Genomic DNA, 26738 nt, shown 5'->3' with positions numbered 1-26738 from the left:
ATAATAAGTCAACAGACACCCCAAAACACACCACCAGACGTGGACCTGCCCACCAGAAAGACAAGATCCAGCTTCATCCACCAGGACACAGGCACTAGTCCCCTCCACCAGGAAGCCTACACAACCCACTGAACCAACCTTAGCCACTGGGGACAGAGACCAAAAACAACAGGAACTACGAACCAGCAGCCTGCAAAAAGGAGACCCCCCAAACACAGTAAGATAAGCAAAATGAGAAGACAGAAAAACACACAGCAGATGAAGGAGCAAGATAAAAACCCACCAGACCTAACAAATGAGAAGAAATAGGCAGTCTCCCTGAAAAAGAATTCAGAATAATGATAGTAAAGATGATCTAAAATCTTGGAAATAGAGAAAATGCAAGAAACATTTAACAAGGACCTAGAAGAACTAAAGATGAAACAAGCAACAATGAACACCACAATAAATGAAATTAAAAATACTCTAGATGGGATCAATAGCAGAATAACTGAGGCAGAAGAACGGGTAAGTGACCTGGAAGATAAAATAGTGGAAATAACTACTGCAGAGCAGAATAAAGAAAAAAGAATGAAAAGAACTGAGGACAGTCTCAGAGACCTCTGGGACAACATTAAACGCACCAACATTTGAATTATAGGGGTTCCAGAAGAAGAAGAGAAAAAGAAAGGGACTGAGAAAATATTTGAAGAGATTATAGTTAAGAACTTCCCTAATATGGGAAAGGAAATAGTTAATCAAGTCCAGGAGGCACAGAGAGTCCCATACACAATAAAACCAAGGAGAAATATGCCAAGACACATATTAATCAAACTGTCAAAAATTAAACACAAAGAAAACATATTAAAAGCAGCAAGGGAAAAACAACAAATAACACACAAGGGAATCCCCATAAGGTTAACAGCTGATCTTTCAGCAGAACTCTGCAAGCCAGAAGGGACTGGCAGGACATATTTAAAGTGATGAAGGAGAACAAACTGCAACCAAGATTACTCTACCCAGCAAGGATCTCATTCAGATTGGATGGAGAAATTAAAACCTTTAGAGACAAGCAAAAGCTGAGAGAGTTCAGCACCACCAAACCAGCTTTACAACAAATTTTAAAGGAACGTCTCTAGGCAAGAAACACAAGAGAAGGAAAACACCTACCATAACGAACCCAAAACAATTAAGAAAATGGGAATGGGAACATACATATCGATAATTACCTTCAATGTAAATGGACTAAATGCTCCCACCAAAAGACACAGATTGGCTGAATGGATACAAAAACAAGACCCATATATGTGCTGTCTACAAGAGACCCACTTCAGACCTAGTGACACATACAGACTGAGAGTAAGGGGATGGAAAAAGATATTCCATGCAAATGGCAACCAAAAGAAAGCTGGAGTAGCAATTCTCATATCAGACAAAATAGACTTTAAAATAAAGACTATTACAAGAGACAAAGAAGGACACTACATAATGATCAGGGGATCAATCCAAGATGAAGATGTAACAATTGTAAATATTTATGCACCTAACACAGGAGCACCTCAAGACATAAGGCAAATACTAACAGCCATAAAAGGGGAAATCGACAGTAACACATTCACAGTAGGGGACTTTAGCACCCTACTATCACCAATGGACAGATCATCCAAAATGAAAATAAATAAGGAAACACAAGCTTTAAATGATAAATTAAACAAGATGGATATTTAATTGATATTTATAGGACATTCCATCCAAAAACAACAGAATACACATTTTTCTCAAGTGCTCATGGAACATTCTCCAGGATAGATCATACCTTGGGCCACAAATCAAGCCTTGCTAAATTTAAGAAAATTGAAATTATATCAAGTATCTTTCCCACCACAACGCTATGAGACTAGATATCAATTACAGGAAAAGATCTGAAAAAAAATACAAACACATGGAGGCTAAACAATACACTATTTAATAACGAAGTGATCACTGAAGAAATCAAAGAGGAAATAAAAAAATACCTAGAAACAAAAGACAATGGAGACACAACGACCCAAACCTATGGGATGCAGCAAAAGCAGTTCTAAGAGGGAAGTTTATAGCAATACAATCCTACCTTAAGAAACAGGAAACATCTTGAATAAACAACCTAACCTTGCACCTAAAGCAATTAGAGAAAGAAGAACAAAAAACCCCCAAAGTTAGCGGAAAGAAAGAAAGAAAGAAAAATCAGATCAGAAATAAATGAAAAAGAAATGAAGGAAATGATAGCAAAGATCAATAAAACTAAAAGCTGGTTCTTTGAGAAGATAAACAAAATTGACAAACCATTAGCCAGACTCATCAAGAAAAAAAGGGAGAAGACTCAAATCAATAGAATTAGAAATGAAAAAGGAGAAGTAACAACTGACACTGCAGAAATACAAAAGATCGTGAGAGATTACTACAAGCAACTCTATGCCAATAAAATGGACAACCTGGAAGAAATGGACAAAGTCTTAGAAATGCACAACCTGCCAAGACTGAATCAGGAAGAAATAGAAAACATGAACAGACCAATCACAAGCACTGAAATTGAAACTGTGATAAAAAAAATCTTCCAACAAACAAAAGCCCAGGACCAGACAGCTTCACAGGCAAATTCTATCAAACATTTAGAGAAGAGCTAACACCTATCCCTCTCAAACTCTTCCAAAATATAGCAGAGGGAGGAACACTCCCAAACTCATTCTACGAGGCCACCATCACCTTGATACCAAAACCAGACAAGGATGTCACAAAGAAAGAAAACTACAGGCCAATATCACTGATGAACATAGATGCAAAACTCCTCAACAAAATACTACCAAACAGAATCCAACAGCACATTAAAAGGATCATACACCACGATCAAGTGGGGTTTTATCCCAGGAATGCATGGATTCTTCAATATAAGCAACTCAATCAATGTGATACACCATATTAACAAATTGAAGGAGAAAAACCATATGATCATCTCAATAGATGCAGAGAAAGCTTTCAACAAAATTCAACACACATTTATGATAAACACCTGCAGAAAGTAGGCATAGAGGGAACTTTCCTCAACATAACAAAGGTCATATATGACAAACCCAAAACCAACATCGTCCTCAATGGTGAAAAACTGAAACCATTTCCACGAAGATCAGGAACAAGACAAGGTTGCCCATTCTCACCACTCTTATTCAACATAGTTTTGTAAGTTTTAGCCACAGCAATCAGAGAAGAAAAGGAAATAAAAGGAATCCAAATCGGAAAAGAAGAAGTAAAGCTGTCACTATTTGCAGATGACATGATACTATACATAGAGAATCCTAAAGATGCTACCAGAAAACTACTAGAGCTAATCAATGAATTTGGCAAAGTAGCAGGATACAAAATTAATGCACAGAAATCTCTTGCATTCCTATACACTAATGATCGAAAAGCTGAACGTGAAATTAAGAAAGCATTCCCATTTACCATTGCAACAAAAAGAATAAAATATCTAGGAATAAACCTACCTAAGGAGACAAAAGACCTGTATGCAGAAAATTATAAGACACTGATGAAAGAAATTAAAGATGATACAAATAGATGGAGAGATGTACCATGTTCTTGGATTGGAAGAATCAACATTGTGAAAATGACTCTACTACCCAAAGCAATCTACAGATTCAATGCAATCCCTATCAAACTACCACTGGCATTTTTCACAGAACTAGAACAAAACATTTCACAATTTGTATGGAAACACAAAAGACCCCGAATAGCCAAAGCAATCTTGAGAATGAAAAATGGAGCTGGAGGAATCAGGCTCCCTGACTTCATACTATACTACAAAGCTACAGTAATCAAGACAATAGGGTACTGGCACAAAAACAGAAAGATAGATCAATGGAACAGGATAGAAAGCCCAGAGATAAACCCACGGACATATGGTCACCTTATCTTTGATAAAGGAGGCAGGAATGTACAGTGGAGAAAGGACAGCCTCTTCAATAAGTGGTGCTGGGAAAACTGGACAGGGACATGTAAAAGTATGAGATAAGATCACTCCCTAACACCATACACAAAAATAAGCTCAAAATGGATTAAAGACCTAAATGTAAGGACAGAAACTATCAAACTCTAAGAGGAAAACATAGGCAGAACACTCTATGACATACATCACAGCAAGATACTTTTTGACCCACCTCCTAGAGAAATGGAAATAAAAACAAATGGGACCTAATGAAACTTCAAAGCTTTTGCACAGCAAAGGAAACCATAAATAAGACCAAAAGACAACCCTCAGAATGGGAGAAAATATTTGCAAATGAAGCAACTGACAAAGGATTAATCTCCAAAATTTATAAGCAGCTCATGCAGCTCAATAACAAAAAAACAAACAACCCAATCCAAAAATGCGCAGAAGACCTAAATAGACATTTCTCCAAAGAAGATATACAGACTGCCAACAAACACATGAAAGAATGCTCAACATCATTAATCATTAGAGAAATGCAAATCAAAACTACAATGAGATATCATCTCACACCAGTCAGAATGGCCATCATCAAAAAATCTAGAAACAATAAATGCTGGAGAGGGTGTGGAGAAAAGGGAACACTCTTGCACTGCTGGTGGGAATGTGAATTGGTACAGCCACTATGGAGAACAGTAATGGAGGTTCCTTAGAAAACTACGAATAGAACTACCATGTGACCCAGCAATCCCACTACTAGGCATATTCCCTGAGAAAACCATAATTCAAAAAGAGACATGTACCAAAATGTTCGTTGCAGCTCTATTCACAATAGCCCAGAGATCGAAACAACCTAAGTGTCCATCATCGGATGAATGGATAAAGAAGATGTGGCACATATATACAATGGAATATTACTCAGCCATAAAAAGAACTGAAACTGAGCTATTTGTAATGAGATGGATAGATCTAAAGTTTGTCATATAGAGTGAAGTAAGTCAGAAAGAGAAAGACAAATACCATATGCTGACACATATATATGGAATTTAAGAAAAAAAAAAGTCATGAAGAACCTAGGGGTAAAACAGGGATAAAGACACAGACCTATTTGAGAATGGACTTGAGGATATGGGGAGGGGGAAGGGTAAGCTGTGACAATGCGAGAGAGAGGCATGGACATATATACACTACCAAACGTAAGGTAGGTAGATAGTGGGAAGCAGCCACATAGCACAGGGAGATCAGCTCGGTGCTTTGTGACCTCCGGGAGGGGTGGGACAGGGAGGGTGAGAGGGTGGGAGACGCAAGAGGAAGGGATATGGGAACAGATGTATATGTATAACTGATTCACTTTGTTATAAAGCAGAAACTAATAATAAATAAATAAATAAATAAAATAGATGAACAACAAGGTCCTACTGTATAGCACAGGAAACTATATTCAGTACACTGTAATTATGCATAATGGAAAAGAATATGAAAAAGAATATATATATATATATATATATATATAAAACTGAATCACGATGTTGCACACCAGAAACTAACACAACACTGTAAATCAACTATACTTTGATTAAAAAATTTTTTTAAAAATTCGGCAATCTTAAAAAAAAGAAACGAAATTGAGCTATTTGTAAGGAGGTGGATAGACCTAGAGTCTGTCATACAGAGTGAAGTAAGTCAGAAAGAGAGAAACAAATACTGTATGCTAACACATATATATGGAAGTTAAGGGAAAAAAATGTCATGAAGAACCTAGGGGTAAGACAGGAATAAAGATACAGACCTACTAGAGAATGGACTTGAGGATATGGGGAGGGGGAAGGGTAAGCTGTGACAAAGCAGGGGAGAGGCATGGACATATATACACTACTGAGCGTGAAGTGGATAGTTAGTGGGAAGCAGCCACATAGCACAGGGAGATCAGCTCGGTGCTTTGTGACCATCTGGAGGGGTGGGATAGGGAGGGTGGGAGGGAGGGAGACGCACAAGGGAGGAGATGTGGGAACATATGTATATGTATAGCTGATTCACTTTGTTATAGAGCAGAAACTAACACACCATTGTAAAGCAATTATACTCCAATAAAGATTTTTTCTTTAAAAAAAAGCTCCCAAATAGGAAATATTTACAGATAAGTTTCACAAGAGATGTGTAAGACATGTGGACCGAAAGTTACAAAGCAATGCTGAGAGAAATTAAATAAGATGGAGAGACATGCTAAGTAATACTAAACAAATGGAGGGATATACTATGTTCCAGGGATTGGAAACCCCAATATTGTTAAGATGTCAGTTCTTAAATTGATCTATAGATTCAACACAAGATCAGTCATAATTCCTTCGGGGTTTTATGAAGAAATTGACAAGCTGACTATAAAATTCGAACGGACATGCAAAAGATATAGAATAGCCAGCAACTCCAAAGAACAACAGCAACATCAGAGCATTGATATTACCTGACCCAAGACTTAATGTAAGTAAGTTGGTAATCAAGACAGTGTGGTTCTGGTATAAAAATAGACAAATAGATCAATGGAACAGAAATACACCCAGATAAATGGACAACTGTGCAAAGAAAGGACAATTCTTTTTCACCAAATGATGCTGGAACAACTAGACATCTACATGCAAAAGAAAAAAATGAACTTTGATGCATACCTCGTATCATGTACAAAAAATACATTAAATTGGATCATAGGCCTAAATGTAAAACCTAACATTTAAAATCTTCTATAACAAAGCACTGGAGGGCTTCCCTGGTGGCGCAGTGGTTGAGAGTCTGCCTGCCGATGCGGGGGACATGGGTTCGTGCCCCAGTCCGGGAGGATCCCACATGCCGCGGAGCGGCTGGGCCCATGAGCCATGGCCGCTGAGCCTGTGCGTCCGGAGCCTGTGCTCCACAACGGGAGAGGCCACAACAGTGAGAGGCCCGCATACCGAGAAAAAAAAAAAAAAAAGCACTGGAGAAAATCTTTGTAACACTGGGTTTGGTAAAGCTTTATTAGGTACAACACTATAAAAGAACAATAAGTTGGACTTCATCAAAATTGAGGACATTTGCTCTTTGAAAGACTCTTTTTGGAGAATGAAATAACAAGCTACAAACTGGGAGAAAATATTTATTTATAAATCCTGTACCTGAAAGAATATATAAGTCTATATGTATGTATGTATATCTCACAACTCAGTAATAAGAAACCAAACAACCCAATAAAAAATGGGCAAAAGATCTGAATATACACTTTTCCACTTAAGATATATAAATGGCAAATAAGCATATGAAAGGATACATTCAAGTAATGCAAATTAAAACTCAGTGAGATATCCGTACACATCTATCAGAACATGTAAAATGAAGTACTGACCGTACCACTTATGGATGAGTATGTGGCACAGCTGTCCATCTCATGCACTGCCAGAGCGGATGGAGATGGTTATAACCCCTTGGGAAAGCAGTTTACCGATTGCTTAAAAAGTTAAACATATAACCACCATATAACCTTGCCATTTCAGTCTGAGGTTTTACCCAAGAGAAATGAAAGCATGTGGTCTGTAAAAACAAACACCCCAAAACAAAACATTAAAAACATAAGAGCCTAAATTTTAAAGATTTGTACAATGTTTGGAAGACTAAGTAAAGGAATATTTGCAGAAAGTGTGGTGGGGTGTATGAGAGAAAAGAAAATCAGCGGATCAGTCTCAGAGGCCCCAAGATCCAACCAGAAGTTTCAAAAAAAGAACAAAAAGATCAGAGAGGAAAAAAATGCTTAAAGATATAATACAAAAATATTTTTCCAGTTCTGAAGGACATATGTCATCATTAATGAAAAACAAACAAAAACCAGCACCAACCACATCATCATGAAAATTACAGAACATCAGGGATAAGAGAAAATCCTAAAGCCTCATTATATGGGAAAAGCCAAAACAAACAGGTCACATAGGAAAAATGCCTTTAAAATTCTAAGTAAAAATTATTTTCAAACTGTCATTATAGAAACATCAACTGAGAGAGAAGAATAAAGATATTTTCAAACATGCTAACCCTCAATTTTTTTCCCTCCTATGTGCCTCTTTTACTCAGGAAGCACTACCAAAATGATGGTGTGGACCAACAAAAAGAAAACTGATGAGAAGGGCACTTCCTCAACAAGATAAAGGCCATGTATGGAAAGCCCACAGCTAACATCATATTCAGTAGCAAAAGCCTGAAAGCATTTCCCCTAAGGAGTAAGGAGTAAGACAAGAAATCTACTTTCACCACTTCTATTCAACATAGTCATGAAAGTTCTAGCCATGGAATTTTGCAAGAGAAATTTAAAACATCCAAATTGGAAAGGAAAAAGTAAACTATCTCTGGTCACAGGTGACTTGATCTAATATATAGAAAAACCTAAAGATTCAAAAGAAACTGAATTAAATAAATTCAGCAAAGTTGCAGGATTCAATTTTGAACTTCACATTCAAAAATCAAATCTGATTGTAACACTCAAAAATCAGTTGTATTTCTATACACTAGCAGTGGACAATCAAAAAGGAAACGAAGAAAACAATTCCATTTACAATAGCATCAAAGAGAATAAAATACTTAGGAATAATTTAACCAAGGAGTCAAAAGACTTATACAAATGAAAACTATAAAACATTGCTGAAAGAAGTTAAAGAAGACACAAACAAATGGAAAAACTTCCCATGCTCATGGATTAGAAGATAATATTGTTAAGATGACAGTGCTATACAAAGCAATCTACAGATTCAATACAATCCCTATCAAAATCTCAATGGTGTTTTTTGTGGAAATGGTAAAACCAAGCCTAAAATTCATATAGAAAATCAAGGCACCCCAAATAACCAAAGCAGTCTTGAAAAAACAAGGACAAAGTTTGAGGACTCACTTTGATTTTAAAACTAGTACAAAGCTATAGTAATCAAAATAGTATGGTACTGGTACACAGATAGACATACAGACCAATGGAACAGAATTGAGAGCCCAAGAATAAACCTTGAAATCTGTGGTCAGTTGATTTTTAACAAGGATGACAAGACCATTCAGTGGGGAAAGAACAGTGTCTTCAACAAATGGTGCTAGGAAAACTGAACATCCATGTGCTAAGGAATGAAGGTTGTCCCTTACACCATGTACAAAACCTAACTCAAGATGAATCAAAGACCTAAACTTGAGAGGACTAAAACTAAAAAATTCTTAGTGGAAAACTTAAGGGCAAATCTTTATTACCTTGGATTTAGCAATGTTCCCTTAAATATGATACCAAAAGCACAGGTAACAAAAGAAAAAATATATTAATTAGACTTTATCAAAATTTAAAATGTTTGGGGCCTCCCTGGTGGCGCAAGTGGTTGAGAGTCCGCCTGCCGATGCAGGGGATACGGGTTCGTGCCCCGGTCTGGGAGGATCCCATATGCCGCGGAGCGGCTGGGCCCGTGAGCCATGGCCGCTGAGCCTGCGCGTCCGGAGCCTGCGCGTCCGGAGCCTGTGCTCCGCAACGGGGGAGGCCACAACAGTGAGAGGCCCGCATACCGCAAAAAAAAAAAAAAAAAAAAAAAAAAAAAAAATTAAAATGTTTGTATACCAAAGGACACTATCAAGATGAGTAAAAAGATAACTCATACAATAGGGGGAAATATCTGCAAATCTTCTACCTGATAAGGAATTAATACCCCCAATATATAAAGAACTCTAGCTCAACAACAAGACAACTTAATTTTTTTAATGGACAAAGGACTTGAATAGACATTTCTTCAAAGAAGATATACAAATGACCAATAAGCACATGAAAATATGCTCAACATCACTAATTATCAGGGAAATGCAAATCAAAACCACAATGCAACACCATGTTCACCCTTATTAGGATGTCTATAATGAACACAAACATACACAGAAAATATCAAGTGTTGGTGAGGATGTGAAGAAACTGGAATCTTCATACATTGCATTGGGAATGTAAAATGGTTCAGCTGCTGTGGAAACAGCTTGGAAGTTCCTCCAAAAGTTAAACGTAGAATTACCCCCATATGACTGAGAAATGCCACCCCGACGTGTACACCCAAAAGAATTGAAAACAGGGACTCAGATATTTGTACATCAATATTCATAATATTTTTCACAATAACCAAAGGTGGAAAAACCCAGTGTCCATCAATAGATGAACAGATAAAATTTGGTATATACATATATGGAATATCATTCAGCCATAGAAAGGAATGAAGTTCGGATACAGGCACGTCACGGATGAACCTTGAAAACATTACGGTACGTGAAATAGGCCAAAAGAAAAGGACAAAATATTGTATGAGTCCACTTATATGAAATACCTAGAATAGGTAAATTCATGGGGACAGAAAGTAGATTAGAGGTTACCAAGAGCTGGGGGAGGAGGAATGAAGAGATATTGCTCAGTTTCAGATGATGAAGAAGGTTTGGAAACAGTAGTAACGGTTGCACGACTTTGTGAATGTACTTCATGCCCCTGAATGATACACTTAAATAAACGGTTAACGTGGCAAATTTTATATTTTATGTATATATGTACTTTATGACAATAACAGCAGTGCAACAACGGAAAACTGGGGACCAGGAAACAAGGGATCAAACACCAGGAAACAAAAAGAATTCACAAAACGATGACAAAGTGCCAGGATAAGAGCGACAGCAGTCTGACAAGAAAACGGAGCGCTCCACAAGCAGCAGCATCAGAAAGACAATGGACCTCATCAGTGAGCTCTGTGGGCTCTGTGGAGTTGCCCTCGGCCTGAGGATCAGCCCGGAGCATAAGTGAACCACACTAGTGTTCCTTGCATATCATTTCTTACCTACATCAGCTTCAAACAAAATTTTTTTCACAAAATATTATACTGACTGATTTCTTTGTCCAGCACTATTTCACAAACCAAGGGAGACACAAAGCACAGTTCTTATACACATGCAATTGACACACTTATTAAGACAATCCAACTAGGTAGTAGTCATGGGATTCCCAGAAAGGATAAAAATAATCAAAACATCCAGGCTTCATTAACAGACCTGAGTCCCTTGTTCTTAGTGTAATTAATTCAAAACGGAAAATGAAGAAGTCCTATTTAGAAAGCACTTTGAAATATTACACCTGTCACCTAAAGAAAACCAGAAACATTCTTAAATTGCTACATTTACAGTATTTATTACTTTATATTGTGAGAAACACTCCAATAATTGAAAGTACTGTCCAAAACAAGGCAGAATTACTCTCCAATTTTTTATGCTATAGAAAGTTGTAGCCAAAAAGTATAATGCTATGAGAGCTCAAAAGAGACTGTAAAACTTACCTGTTGAGACATATTTTCGGAAAATATTGCTGATTTTTCTCTTAAAAGTGTGACAAGGTCTTTATAAATTTCTCCTTTTCTCTCATAATTAATTTCCTCCTCATTATCTGTTTTGCCCTTTGGAAGAAAAAGTTTGGTGCTATAGTTAATGGATGAGCGATATAAGGACCTGATCAATACATCACAACCCAAGCACAAGTATTGTTTTCTTCTCTAAAGGATCCATGTGGTAGTCTTTATACACGAAATGTACAGGCACACCCTTCCCTTTTAATGTTACCTATTCATTCATTCGTTCATTCATTCATTCGTTCGTTCATTCATTCATTCATTCGTTCAGCAAGCCTTTACCAAGTGCCCCCTAGATGCACAGGGCACGCTGCTATCCAGCAGAGACCTGAAAGCTCCCTTCCCACTTCTCTCCTGTGAAAATGCATTATGACTTCAAGAGCTTTTGACGAAGTCATAGAAGGCCTCGAGGTTAGAATGTCACCACATAAAAGGCTGTTTCTGTTGGTCTCACCCTACCCCTGCTGTGTGTGGAGCAAGATTGCTATGGGCTCATTTTCTAGGGGTGGGACCTCTACGTGACCACCTGTCCCTCCATCCTCAGCCTCTGTCTCTCCTCTTCTCTCTTTCCGGTCCTCATTTCACTTTGCTTTCCTACTATTACTCTCCCTGCACCCTATATTTGTGTGTTTGCACATACATATACACACAAAAACTGTAGTGTTACATGTATAACTGTATATATATGTAAAACATACAGATACATGTAAACTGTAGTGTGTTACATATTTTCTTGTAACGACTGAACAGCTTCAGGTCCTTGTCTTTCATTCTTTAAACTGAGAGGAACACTCAGATGTTTCCATGTCAAATAAAGTTGTACGTGCGTCCACAGCCTTCTACAGAAACAAAGGGTCCTTGCCCCACTCTGGAAGGCCCAAGAGAACCATTCCTTTTTTTCTCTAAGCTCTTATTTTCCGGTTAGAGATTTCGCTTTTCTAAGTATCAAAGCAAACTGAAAGCAAATCATAGTTAGGCTGTCTGGCTCCTCTGTGCAGAAATAAGCCCAGGACCACGCTAATGGGACAAGCATGAAAGGCAGGTCGGAAGACAAGCCCCGCCGCCGAGAACACGGCCGCATGTCGAGAGCAGCCCAGGCCAAGGCTCCAATGGCGCCCTGCGATAGCTGGGCCCCCATTAAGGATCTGGACCCTCCCTGGAGAATTCTGCTGCGAGCCCCAGTTTTACATGGAAGACAGCAAGAGCCAGGTTTGCAGAGGAGGAAGCTGAGCTCCTTCTAGCCAAGTTCAGTCAGCAGACGTGAGGCTCAGTGCCAAGGTTTTAATCCAGAGGATCCAGAAGGCCATGTACCGTCTCTCTCAGGTCGAGGCCCACCGCCCACACTCTGCTTTGCGACCCTCGGGCCGGAAGCCTGCAGAGCTGTGTTTCTCCGCTGCCAGGCCGGCTGAGTCTCGGGCAGCAGGCGGGGAGAGGCCGGCAGGGGAGAGGCCAGCGGGGAGGCTGGAGGAGGCAGAAGGGACGTCTCCCTCCCACGTCCTGTCAGAGCCACCAAGCAACGGCCCCTCACCCGGCAGTGGCAGTTGCTCCCAGTAGCGACAGTTGGTTCTCATTTCCTCTGGAAGAACCCAGAGGCCCAGAACCAGGCTCACCACGACCCCTCAGATACCCCACTAACAGCCGCCCCGGGCCCAGCCTCAGAGGCCCAGGCCAGGCGCTGCCCCATCCTGCCCCAGCCCCTGCACCACCGGCACGAACCGGGCGCTGCTCACTCCTCAGGGCCCCGGGGCCGGTTTCATGGAGACACCTGGGCTCTGAGGGGACCAGCACGGCCTGGAGGTGATCACTCTCCAGATGTGTGAACCCCAGTTCTGTGGCGGAGCCCTGCCCACGCAAGCAGGCTCCGCGCCTCAGGGGTCTGAGTCCCAGTCTGCGCGGGCCCTGCCCGGAGCCGCCGCTTAGGCCCCAGACCGCGGAGGCCCCAACTCAGGCGTCACGTCCTCCAGGCTCCCGCATTTGGGGCCCCTCCCTGCTCTCCCGTCTGTCCCCTCAACTCTTCCAACTGCTTCCGCATTACCTTGGTGCTCCTTTATCGACTTGTCTTTCCTTAAATACCTGTGTCATTAATCAGCAAACGGATTATGTTAAAGAGGCTGTAGTTAGTGGAACGGGTCACTTTGAAGGCCATTTCCTAGAATACTGACTTAAGGACCTACAAGGGGACACAGAGACAGCAAACACACAGCAAAGGGATCTGCATGAATCCCACAGAACATACTTCATTTTCTGTGGTTTTGGGATTCAATCCTGGAGACATGCCTGCACTGACAGAGACCAAAGTCAATACGGTTTTTAAAAAATTACTTACACCATTTAAAAACACTCCTTCTTTGCTACAAGTAACGCACAAAGTTTCAGCATCGTGTGGTTTCACCAGCACATAACAAATTTCCCCTTGAATTTGTCTCCAAGGTGGGGCTCGACATCCATTTGAAAATTCGTAATCTGAAACCAATTATCAATCAATTAAAAGGAGCTCCTTAACCTCAACTTGTAAAATAGGTGGGCTTCAAAAAAAATAGGATTGAAATTTTAAGTTTTCATTTCTTATTTAATGTAGCTACTGAAGCATTTTGAAAATATAATTATGAAAATATATATAATATAAAGTGAACCTGAGGTGTACTCGATAGATTCCAAGACTGTCTGTTCTCCCTTTCCTGAGAACCGTTTAAGCAGCTCTATATCATTCTTAACAGTCCCTGGATTTAATCGTATTTCTCTGAAATAAATGTTTAGAAATTCATTTTAAATACTTTAAAACAGAATCTACAGAAAACAACATGAAAACATTTCATTATATCAGGGGGAATATCTTTTTTCTTTCTTTTTTTTTTTTTTTTTCTGTACGCGGGCCTCTCGCTGTTGTGGCCTCTCACTGTTGTGGCCTCTCCCATTGCGGAGCACAGGCTCCGGATGCGCAGGCTCAGCAGCCATGGCTCACGGGCCCAGCCGCTCCGCAGCATGTGGGATCTTCCCGGACCAGGGCACGAACCCGTGTCCTCTGCATCGGCAGGCGGACTCTCAACCACTGCGCCACCAGGGAAGCCCAGGAATATCTTTTTTTGTAATTAAAATATCAGTTAAATTATACAACAACAAAATTACAGTGAATTTTAACCAGGTTACAGTGTTATAACACTGTCAAAACAACAAAGAATCAGTGATTCGTATTGAATGCAACATTAAATATACTCATTTCAATATTCACTTCATTTCTTAATGAAAATTCCAAAGTACTAGGAAAGACAGGACAAATGAAGTTTTAAACTTGATAAACTCTACACGATAATTGCATTATAATTTTAAAATTTATCTAATAGTTTAAGAGACTTTGAAAGTAACAAGACCACTTAATGTCTTCAGAATTAGATGAAACTCCACTACAATGTTTTAGCCATGTTAACTGAAAATTGTACTGTTTAGAATTAGAAATCTTCATGCAATAACTAAAATTTTATTCCAAAAAATGTAATGTTAAATCAATAGCAACCACTTCCAAACTTTATTTTTCTTGTGTCTTTTCCCTAAAGCTCTGAAAGTACTTTTTATAACCAATTTTTAGAGGTTTCTTTTTGAAAAAAAAAAAAGACTCACAAGGAAACATTTTTCAGAGAACGATTGAGTAGGTGCAGACCCAGCTGCTTGAGTAGCAGGGCGATCTTCATCTTAATCTCACGTTCAGGATCATCATCTTTGGTAATTTTATCAAGAATAGTTAATACAGATGAGTCTTCATTTATTTCATTTATCATATCATAATCCAAGCCCAGGATTTTTGCTATGGGGCTTCTGTTTGCTGACCAAAAAAGTGAATTAAAAAAAAGTTATCCTCTTGTCTTCTATTGCAAGAACCATAAAGACTATCAAATCCTTTGCAGCCCACTCAAATGTGTTTCTTTCAATAAGCTTTCTCTGATTGACCCAATTTGAATTAATCTCTACTTCTCAGATTTTACTGTACTTAGGAACTTTCTCACACCTCTTGAGATGTTTACCTTGTACTGTAATATCATCTCTATATGCTATCACCCTAATAGGACAGAAGCTCAGAGGTCTATTTTTTTTAAGTTGACTGTGGGGCATTGTTCAGAATATGCATTCAATCAACACATTCAGAATTGATTTGAAGATAGAGAAATACTGGTCTCCTTAGAAGAATGATCACTAGAACTGTGTGTGTGTGGTGTGTGTGTGTATACCAGTGAACAGTATTCACAAATGCTTTCTCTCCAAAATAGCATGTTTTTCTCAGTCTACAGATCTACTGCCAATCTTTTCCACCTGTTTGAACTGCTTATATTTTCAATGTCTTTTGACATTGGTTGGGAAAACAAATCTAAGCAGTATTTACATACATGCCAAAATCACAGTGAAAATTTTAAATATCAACTTGTGATCAAGGCTGAAAGTTGAACCTAGAGATGTTGAAAACAGAATTTAATAAAGGCCAAAAAACTATATGGTTGAAAATGAGGGAGAAATGGGCAAAACCGTGTTTAGAAAGGAGGAATTCAACTCAGATGAAAATATATATGCATTTGCATGGGTTGGGGGATGCCTGTGGGACTAATTCAGAAAGCTTGACCTGATGGAAAGGAAGAGAAGCACAGCGATGGCACTAACGTTCCCCCAGGAAGCCAACGACCAGCAGGAAAGTCTTGGGGGAGCCCAGGAAGGAGGCCTGGGAACCAAGCACTTAGTGAGCATCTCCACTCATCACCTTACAGCTGTCGTCTCTAAAGATTATGAACATACTAGGTGAATTCTGGGGAAAGACACAAAGCTGACTTCCAAATTGCCAGGTACCACGCAATTTGGACCAAAAACTAAGAGTTGTACCTAGAACTCTTACAGAAAGGGCAAAATGCAGCAAAGGATACATATTTAGCCAGATTGGGCGTACAACACTCTATGTATTAAGTTTACATATTAAGTTGAATTTAATGAACAGCCGTGCGTCTATTGACTCTTTTTTTTTTTTTTTTTTTTGCTGTACGCGGGCCTCTCACTGCTGTGGCCTCTCCCGTTGCGGAGCACAGGCTCCGGACGCGCAGGCTCAGCGGCCATGGCTCACGGGCCCAGCCGCTCCGCGGCATGTGGGATCTTCCCGGACCGGGGCACGAACCCATGTCCCCTGCATCGGCAGGCGGACTCTCAACCACTGCACCACCAGGGAAGCCCCTTGACTCTTCTTAAATTCACTTTTATTCTCAAGAGTTCAGCCCTCTCAGAAAAGTAACTTTGATGTACAGGGAGAGCAGTCAAGATGTAAAAAGAAGCTGCTGTTCTAAGGTTCACATCTTTAAAAAAAAGGACTAACTTTCCACCTCACAGCCACGGACAGTGGCAAAGAATGATGACAGATGACGGACCTTATGCCTGGGACCCACTGGTCACATGATTCCAAAGAAGCAGAACACATATATGACATAATTACCTATTGTCAGGTATTTCTACTCGTAAGAAATACTTAGAGCCCAATTATGGCAGGTGATCAATCACATTCATTTTTGCATGTTAGATGATTAGACAATAAGAACATTATATAACTTTAGTGAAGAGGAAAAATACTTTCCACTGAATGAATGTAGCTATTCACAGAAAGCTGTGTATTTCCACAATGCAAAGGGCTGAGACAAGAGGAAAGTGAGATTATTATGGGCTGTATACTAAAGGAAGAGGCTACATTCATTTTAAAGGAAACAAATCACCATCCATCACAGCAGAATGCAAGAGGAGAGGGTGGATTCTGGTGCTGGCCCTGGACATCTGTTTTTTCCCCGAACGTGAACCTTAAAGGCGTCAGGTCTTTCCAGGAGCTAAGAAGGCTCTCTTTAAACCACACACTAAAATTAGAAGTCTCGAAGCTTACTAATGGTAAAGCATTAGGCTTTTCATTTAAAGTAGAAATCCGATATGAGCATAACATTTCAGCCAAAATCAATCCATGACATTTTTAAATCAATAAATCAAGTTGAACATAGTACTTTTTACCTTTTAGGTTAGAGAACTTTTTTCAAGAGACTGTAAGAAATGATTCCCTCCCCCGCCCCCAAGATTAAGTTTCTGAAAGTGCAAATCACAGACTAGAGTGTAAATATCACCTTCAATACATGCTTGTGCTTCCTTCAGCTTTGTATTTTTGGCAATATATAACACACATGACAGCTGCCCAAAGCTCCTAATTTTAATCTGTGGTACAGAAAGAAATAGCAAAGGCTGTCCATTTTTATCAGCTTCTTCTGACTTGACTGTTGTTTCACTAAAAAACGAAAACAAAAAAAATTTTTTTGAAAGCTTAAGGTTAACCTGGATGCCAGTAGAAGTTAAATTTAAGACATTTCAACAAATTATTTCCATGTCTCATGATAAAGCACAGAGAATATAAATACCTCGTTAGAAGCTCATCTATTTTCCCACTTTCATCCACACAAAGGCCCTTAAATCCCCAGACTTATTAGCAACGTGATATACCCAGGAAGAAAATTTTTAAACAATTTCTTGACTACCTATGTGAACTCAGTCACAGTTTTTGGTTTTGTTTTTCTAATAATGCATTGGACATGTTTTTAAAAATCACTGGTTCTACAGAACCTTTCATGTTTTGTGGATTTCTAATGTTATTTAATTTATAAAATTTTTATACCACAGTAATTAGTGGTTAGGAATTTTCTTGGCTACTCTGTTTATGAGCAAAAAAGCTATGAAAAAAGACAAACTAGATCCCCTCAATGGATTATTTTCCCACTCCAAACCTCCAATTTGGTTTACTTTAGGATAACAAGCAATCTTTCTAACAAGGCTTTTTCCTGATCAGAAATTATTAGCTCTCCTAGATTGGTGTTTCTGCCCATTTTAACTTTTTTAGGTTGGCATTTCTAAAAGACTAAGATGTTTTTATGGCAGTGATACATCTCTAGATTTCTACCATTTACAACATTACCTAAACTGCCTAGCTTTTCACTGCATACTGATATCTCTGGCAAAACTGTCCACATCTTAAGACCTGATATTTTAAATTGTAACACAGATAAATAGCTGTGAAATGTTGACACTCGAGACAATCTACTACTATTTCATAAATGAAGGAGCAAAATGTTTTTAGGCTTGCCAGGGACGTGCATCATTTACAAAATGTATACTTTCCCAGGAATAAAGCTTTTGGAAGAACGCCCTAAGGATCAAGGAGCTTTCTTAGAGGGTTGCTCTGGGGCTGGCCGCTGGTGCTGAGCGGAGGAGGACAGGACAAAGTCACAGGCAGACTGAATGCCCACAGGACTAAGCTCCTGAACTTGAGAAGGTGAAACTCTTGGAGAGACCAGGAGAACAGCAGGGCATAGGACATTCTCATTGCTTCTGCCAGCAGAAGCCTGCAGCTGAACAGACACCAGGAGGAACTAAAACGCCAGTGATGGAGAGGATTGTCGAAAAGCAGCCTCCCGTTTCAGGCTCGTGGTCTGCCAGCCCTGAGGAAAGAGCTCTTTGGAAGAAAACTGCTGTAGCCACCTTGATAAGGCTAAGAAGAATGAAAGAAAGAATAAATGAAATCCACCGACCTGATCAAGAGACTTTTAAACTGGAACTGCAGGAGGGAGCTAAAAATACTCAGCTTATGCTATAGAGGGCAGGAAAAAAGGTCTGATTTATTTAAACCCCAATGTCAGGTTCCATGTCCAGAACATAGTAATTACTCCACAAATAAGTCTACAGGTGAGAAACTATTTAGTAATGCTCAGGGATGACAAAGAGTTCAATGACAGAACTTTGGGCCACTGACCTTAATACTGTGACTGTGAAATTTTACCAAAATACGATAATTATTGTCTCATAAAACAATACCATTTTAAGGCTGGAGATCATGTAATTCAGCCTTAGTGATACTGATCAGAAAACCAAGGACCAAAAAGGTATGAACTGTGTGTGAGGTGTGCATCACTAGAGGAGGACCCCTCGCTCAGGCGCCCTGTTGGCTCATCCACACAGAACTCGAACCGGCATATAAGTTGGTCCTGACTCATGTACATAACTGAGACACAGCAGACTGCAGTTCACAACTGACATACAGCGATATTAAAGCAGACGTGATGCAAAAATCATAGTTCTACCGAAGGAGAGAACAGGTAACATTTTCACAAAGCAATTCTGAACGCTCACCCAAGCTACATTCTAGAGACTCAAGCACCTCAGTTCTGTGCACCCCTCACACATGGTGTCACCACTGAGTGGTGTCACTGGTCCCTAATTTACAGTGACTTGGGCTTCCTTCGGAGGTGTTTTAGGAAGACTGTTAATCTCATCCTGTGTGAGAAGAACAAAAGCAATTGGAAATGGTGATAAGAGACCTCTGATTTCCATTCAAATGAAAGTAGAGATCTTTTCCCCTCAAAATCGAACGTGGAGAGGTGATACTACAGGATGAGCAGCTGCACATCGGGAACGAGTCTAAAGGAAATGAGTGAAGCAGGCCGTGCGGAAAGTCCTGTGTTTATCTAGTCAATTAATAACCATCTGCACAAAAGGAAAGAAGGTGGTGGGTGGGACGTACAACCTCCTCATTGTGTGACTAAAGGGTGGATTTCAACGTCATATGCGACACGCCTAAATCAGAAGAAGGCTGATCACAACTGTGCCGACGGCTACAGAGACCGCGTTTGGAGATGCACAACATCCGCTGAGAAGTGAGGCCACAAGTATAAACACAGTCCCCAAAATATCTGCAGAGATCAACAAAAATTGTACCAGTATAGATACAACTGACTTGTTTTGGAACAAGAGGGCTGAGAGAATGTATATCCCCAAGAAGAATCGGCCCCTATTCTAAACCATGCAAGGGTATTACTGTTTGGTAGCAATGCGTCCAGAGCCTCTAGGCTTAAACTCCTCATGATGACTTGGCTGTCCACATGGACTTACAGACATGAATCCTGACGAGTGGGCTTCCCCCACTTTACATGAACGAATACATGTGTTCTACGGTCCACCAGCTAAGCACACAGAGTGCATGAACCAAAGGGCGACGGGTGTGGCAGTGGGGCTGGTCCACAGCACACTCCTCTTGCCTTCGAGGGCACCCCGGGTCACCTCACTTCTCATGTTGCTGGACGTAGCAGACACCAAGTGGCTATGGGTTGCCGACAGTTCCTTGGGGTACGGTCAAGACCTGGATATGAAAGCATTTGGTATTCTCCATTATTACCAAAATCTCAGCTGTATCCTTTGCCTTCTTCGGGGCAGTCGGTGCCTACCTGGTTTTCATCAAGACACACAGGCATGGTTTCCTTCCTATGCAACAAGCGCTGCTATCACACCCCTCTCATCCCTTCCAGCATCAAAGGTATCATCAACACAGGTCAGGAACAAGAATGACGTATAGAAAAGTTGGCCCACAGAAAAGCTGCATATGGTAAATTTGACAGAAGGAAGACAATCAAGGGGTAGTTGGTTCAAAATATACATGGTGTCAAAATGTCAAAACATCCTGCTTGAGGGAACACTGTATCTAGAGACTGTATGCAGAGATACAAAAATAGAAATAAAGCAAAGAAAACTGGACAGGGATAGAGAAATAGTGATACATTATATGTATGTCAGCCCCCCTCACTAGGGCACAGATGTGATCACGTCTGCACTCGTACACAAAATTAGTACAGAGGCAAGATACAACAACAATCTTGATCTCTTCTGACATTTGCTTTAAATCCATCTTTGCACCAAGTAGTTCACATGTTTTTAACTGATTTTACAGATGAGTTCATCTTTCAAAAATTAGAAAAAACAATGTGTGATGCTACATTGAACTTAGGTGGGAGGAATGAAGCACTTTGGGAGAAAGTGACCATAAGCACCGTTAAAAATAGGATTAAAGAAAAAAGATTTCAGAAAATTCAGAGAGAAAATAGATCATGATACCAGAACTAAAGAGCTTTTGAAATACAGTTCAAGAATGGTTTTACAGTTCTAAAAATTAAATTCTGAGTTTATTCTCACAAATAATCCCAAAGGGAAAAAATGGAAAAGGCATCTATAGGAAACTTTGGCTAGTTAGAGAACTGTTTTTGAAAAGATCAGACTTTAAAAGTTCATAGGCAAAACCAAAGAGGGACAGAGATACAGAAAAGAGGATCAGAATGCCTGGAGTGACACATAAACTGAGGATGACCAAAAAAAAAATATATATGAATTTATATAAATTTATCATTTACAATTGTAATTTATACTTATATATCAATATTTCATATAAGTATAATATAGTTATATAAAACATATGTAATTTACATAAGATATACATTTAGCTATGTTCAAAAGACATAAACTGACAGCCCATTGTTTGAGGTGGAGGTAGGATTTTTTTTTTTTAATCTCAGATTTGGAAAGTTCTCATTTGAGGACAGTGCTAATTGTTAAGAAGTTTCTCCCTTATATTAAGCAAAATGTACCACTCTCCCTCTGCCACCCCACAGATTTTACAGATTTAAATATCAGAAGGGATTTTGTCTATATCTGAGATCACAAAATCAATGCCTAGTGGCATCTGGCAGTTCATAGGAGTGGAAAGGCCAGTCACAAGGCAACAGCAAATGTTGGGAGTGTGGTGACCTGGAGAACACATCCCCTATGGAAAGAAAATTCAAATTTAAAAATTAGTGTGTTGGCCAAACAAAATATCCTCAGATTTCACCAGAGCGTCTCCGGTTTTCTGAGATTTCTGAGATTCACAGAGGTTAAGCGACTTGCCCCAAACCTACAACCAATCAATAAAAAACGTGCAACTGAAGATATTAAACTCTAGAAGCAATTCACTGGCTTACCTGACAACATAACCTGATCCAAAGGCTGAGGGGTCCAAATTGGTTTTCCATTCCAGTGGTTCTACAAAAACATAGTTTGCCTCTTGGGGATGTTTATAGATAAAACTCTCCACAAACGCAATAATTTCCTTCAGTATCGCCTCATTGAGAGGGGTAGTTTCCAGGGCCCTAGCCCCGTGCCCCGCAGCCGTCCACTGCGCGGACCTTGTCAGTGCCGCGCCCATGGGATCCCACGATGCTCAGACCCGAGCTCAGCGCGCACACTGCGTCAAGGCAGAGAGAGAGATGATAGCACCCACCTTTCCCCCAGAACATTTCTCACGTTCAAGATTTTAAGCTAGCACGTATCCAACCCGCATTCTGCTTATTCATCTTAGAGGTGGATTTTTTAAATGATCCAGTTGCTCTTCAATTCAATAAAATAGTTAACTTTCCCTGAACCAGCGCTAAGTGAAACTGACGAGGACGTAAGGATTTTCCAATATCTGCCTGCCCTGGAATGAGTAACTTCTTTCTCATTTTCCTGGGCCTAAGAGAGAGAATTCAAATAGCTGGGCAGAAATTGGAAACAGGAAAGTCCAAGAGCGGAACAAAAAGAATTGGAGGAGGTTGGCATCAAGGCCTTTGGTTTGCAGCTCTGCTGGGGCCAGAGGTGAAGGGAGCGATGCTCTTTTGATCTGGGTCACACATTGTTTAGAATTATGCTATTAAACTGACTTCTGTTATTCTTTGTCATCATCATACATCTGCATCACTGCAATGATGGCTGATGAAAATGATCCTGAGGGCTCTGGATGTCCCCCAAGTGCCTTGTGAATTCATAAGAAACAGAATAAAAACATTAAGTGACACAGAATTTTAATTTTTTTCTGAAAATTGGTAAAGCACATATTGACCCTATTAATCAAAACATTTGAGCAGTTAAAATTCCATACTCCCTGCCCATATATCCTGCCCAGAATATTTTATTATAATTCATAACTTTCTTAAGAGCAAATGTGAGAACAAATGAGAATCTCTTTACCCTGTTTATCTAAATTACCAAGAGTCTAGCATTAAAATGTAAAACAGAAATTGAAATAAATTTTACTTTAGCTAAATAGAAATTAGCCTTTAAAAGAAGATCTTTGAAAAGATAATATTATCTGTAAACTTAAATAAGAGCCAAGCTAATAAATAAGTTCTGACATTAATACATAATGGACATTTAAGACTTCTTTTTTCAAATAATCTACACTTGTTTATTTTCTCATTTGTAATAACACTGATCATTAAAACCTTTCTTCTGGAATATTAGAGAATGGTTAAAAAAGTTAAATAAAGAATGTAATTAGGGCCTCCCTGGTGGCGCAAGTGGTTGAGAGTCCGCCTGCCGATGCAGGGGATACGGGTTCGTGCCCCGGTCTGGGAGGATCCCATATGCCGCGGAGCGGCTGGGCCCGTGAGCCATGGCCGCTGAGCCTGCGCGTCCGGAGCCTGCGCGTCCGGAGCCTGTGCTCCGCAACGGGGGAGGCCACAACAGTGAGAGGCCCGCATACCGCAAAAAAAAAAAAAAAAAAAAAAATGTAATTAGCTTCCCCCTCGACCCATCATTATTACAAAAGCTCAGTACCAATATTCTACAGAAATGATTTGGAGATTTTACTTTCCATCCTGTACTAAATCCTGAAATACAGTAACAGGGACATCTAGATCAGAGGTGCTCAAATGGGCAGTGCTGGCCGCTGAGAAGCAGAGGAGAAGCACTGTCCAGATGTTTCATTATCAAAATGATAAGAATGGAACATTGTTAGCATTTAGTCACGAGGACCAAGAATGCCAGATGTCCTGCAATGTGCAGGACAGCCCAGAAGGAAGAATTATGCTGCGATCTCCAGCATCTAGTACGTAAACACTTCAGATAATTAATACCTGAGCCTACAACCTATCACTATTTTACAAATAATCATGAAGGATTTTTTCACAGTTTTAATATGCACTGAATTTTCCAGAACTGAAACTATTATATAAATCAAAGGACAGTTGTATATACTTCATTTTACACAGAACTTTACCAAGAGGTCAGCAGTTGGTAAAATCATGTCATTGACTGAAATGTTAGTCACACAATTTAAGTTTCAGTGACACGTCTGTATTTGGAGCTACTGCATACACAGTAATTCTATGTAAGGCTAGAACAACTGATTACTTCATTATATATTCTGAGGATATATATATATATATACTTGAGCATTTACATGCTGATACTTTATTACAATTATCTTCCTTTATTTTATATTTAGAGCACCACTGAGATTTAAAACTATGATTTTGATTTCAGAAGAGCAAAGTGGGCACTACAAACTATTTGTTATAAAAAGCAAGTATTGGATCAGATAAGGTTGAGAACAACTTATACATACACATACATATGTACATATATATGTCTGAAAAAGTGCTAGTGAAATAAAATGTACACCAAAAAATGTACGAATTTGTTGTGTGCAGTCGTTTTAGTATTTCAGTGTTTTGTTTCTACTGCTAGATCCTGAACACATAAGCAGCTACTGATGTTTATGTGTGATACTGCTGAGTTTCCCAGTATTACGAGAATAAATGCAAATAGATTTATCTTATATGGAAAGGCTCAGGAGGACAGTTCTATTTGTTTTTAATCTTAAGTACAAACTTGTTTTGGTTTATAAAGCTGTATGGTATGCATCATTTCCTTCTTGCACCTTTTAAAAGAAAAATGTGAAATTACGTAAGGCTGTGGCAGTCAACATGCCATAGAGTAACTTCCTGGAAGACACTTACAAAGGAGCTACGACAGGCAAAAAGTCTTTTCATCATGATACATTTTTCTAGGAATGTGTGTAACATATTTGACTCTATTCAAATTGTTTTTCTGAGTCTAATAAACCAGGAGCTGCAGCGATGGACAGGCTTGATTTAAGAAGGCCTAAGAAAATCTTTGGGGGCCTATAAGCATCCAGAAGGCAAGTACAATATTATTTGAATATTATTCCAAAAATAAAAAGTGGAACAAAATCCCAAAGAAGAGAACACCATGTATAAAAGGTCTTTAACAAAAAAAAAAAAAGACTTCGGAGGCCCAACTGACTGAGTTTTTAAAAGAAAAAATAGGTAGTCTTGTATTTTTTTTCTTCTTAAGTATGAGAAATTTCTAATGGCCTCTTAATTTACCAAGAGGACCAAAGCTACAGCATTTACTCCACTAATTCCAGTGATGTTCCAAAATGGTCAGTATAACTCGGGTAAAAATTCAAACACTAACATTTTTTATCAAGACAGGCTGATGGGACGTTTCCACCCAGTGCCAATCCATGAGTTCTTTGGGCCTGAGAAACATGGTTACAATGAACACATGTGCATACATACTACATACCTTTGAATTAACTGAAGATTTTAAAGTTTAACAATTACAGGGAAAAAAAGGTTTAGTGCATGTGTTTGTTGCCATAAATTAAGAATCACTTTACACTCATGTTCTCTACTCATCCAATGGATACAATTTGTTTTTCTTTTTTAAGGGTCCGTTGCAAGCCTCCAGGATCGTTAATAAAATGAAACCCATTCGTGAATAATTTCTGTAACACCTGAGCAGAAGCAAAACCAAATTCTTTACGAGACTACAGGAATAAAAACGTCCACCCTAAGACCCAGAACCGTGGCTGGTGAAGCGGGTTAGGAGACAGTGCCTACACTGGCATCCTGAGAACGAGGAAGCTAGGCGGTGAGACCTACAGAAAAATCAGTTTCCGAACTGCCCGGAACCGAACCTTGAACCCAGGCAAACTCAGCCCACGTGAAGACACGCGGCGACGGCAGCAAGCGGCCCCCTGACGGGCGGAACGCGCCGGAGCGGGAGGCTGGCTTCCCGGGCTGAGCGGGGAGGGGAGGCGGGAAGGCGGCAGCGAGCACGGCGCCGGGACGGAGGCAGAGCTGCAAAGGCGGAGGGGGAAGGGACAGGGGACGGGAGACGAGGGTGCGGCCCGGGCGGGCGCGCGGGCCGCGGAGACGGCGGCGGAGCGGGAGGCCCGGGCAGGAGCAGGGTGTCCGCGGGGAGGCAGGGCCGGACGGGCGCGGGAGAGGCAAGGGAGGGGGCGCACCTGGGGCCCGAGGAGAGAAGGGGAAGCCGGGGAGAAGGCCAGAAGCGGGGCCCGAGCGCGACTCCCGTTTCCACACCCGCGCGGACGGCGGCAAAGACACCGGCGCCCCCGGGCCGCACTGACCTGCAGCGCCCGGCTCGGCGCCCGCACCGCGCCCCACGCTCCGCCCGTGCGCCCGCCGGTTGCTAGGACGCCGGGTAAACAAGGCGCCGGGCCGCGCGCACGGCGTCCCGCCCCCAGCCCGCCCGCGCGCCCCCGCCCACGCCTCCCTGGAAACACGCTGTCTTCCTCCTCCCCTCCTCCTCCTCCATCCCCTCCCTCCCCCTCCTTCCCCTCCCCCTCCTGGAGGGTGAGTCCCCGCTCAGGCCACCAGGTAGGAAACGTTCACCTTCCCTAAGGCACAGTGAGAGGTTTTAGCAGATACTTCATGGTAGAACCGATAGCAAATGGAAAAGAG

The 26738-nt window shown here is 40.4% G+C and overlaps 1 protein-coding gene across 1 annotated transcript in view; it reads right to left on the bottom strand.

Moving 5' to 3' along the window:
- Positions 1-26439, bottom strand: part of ODAD2 (outer dynein arm docking complex subunit 2) — a 187059-nt gene extending 160620 nt beyond the window's left edge. The window contains exons 1-7 of the mRNA XM_060095515.1: positions 26405-26439; positions 22170-22432; positions 17466-17623; positions 14956-15157; positions 13974-14080; positions 13667-13803; positions 11272-11388 (exon numbers count right to left, since the gene is read on the bottom strand). Coding sequence (XP_059951498.1) covers positions 11272-11388; positions 13667-13803; positions 13974-14080; positions 14956-15157; positions 17466-17623; positions 22170-22393 — 945 coding nt within the window. The 5' untranslated portion in view covers positions 22394-22432; positions 26405-26439. The remainder of the gene's footprint in view (positions 1-11271; positions 11389-13666; positions 13804-13973; positions 14081-14955; positions 15158-17465; positions 17624-22169; positions 22433-26404) is intronic.
- Positions 26440-26738: the final 299 nt, after the last annotated feature.

This window comes from Mesoplodon densirostris, chromosome 4 (assembly GCF_025265405.1).
Source record: "Mesoplodon densirostris isolate mMesDen1 chromosome 4, mMesDen1 primary haplotype, whole genome shotgun sequence".
Lineage (NCBI taxonomy): Eukaryota > Metazoa > Chordata > Mammalia > Artiodactyla > Ziphiidae > Mesoplodon > Mesoplodon densirostris.
The sequence above is the reverse complement of the archived record's forward strand: the minus strand, read 5'-3'. Positions and strand labels throughout refer to the sequence as shown.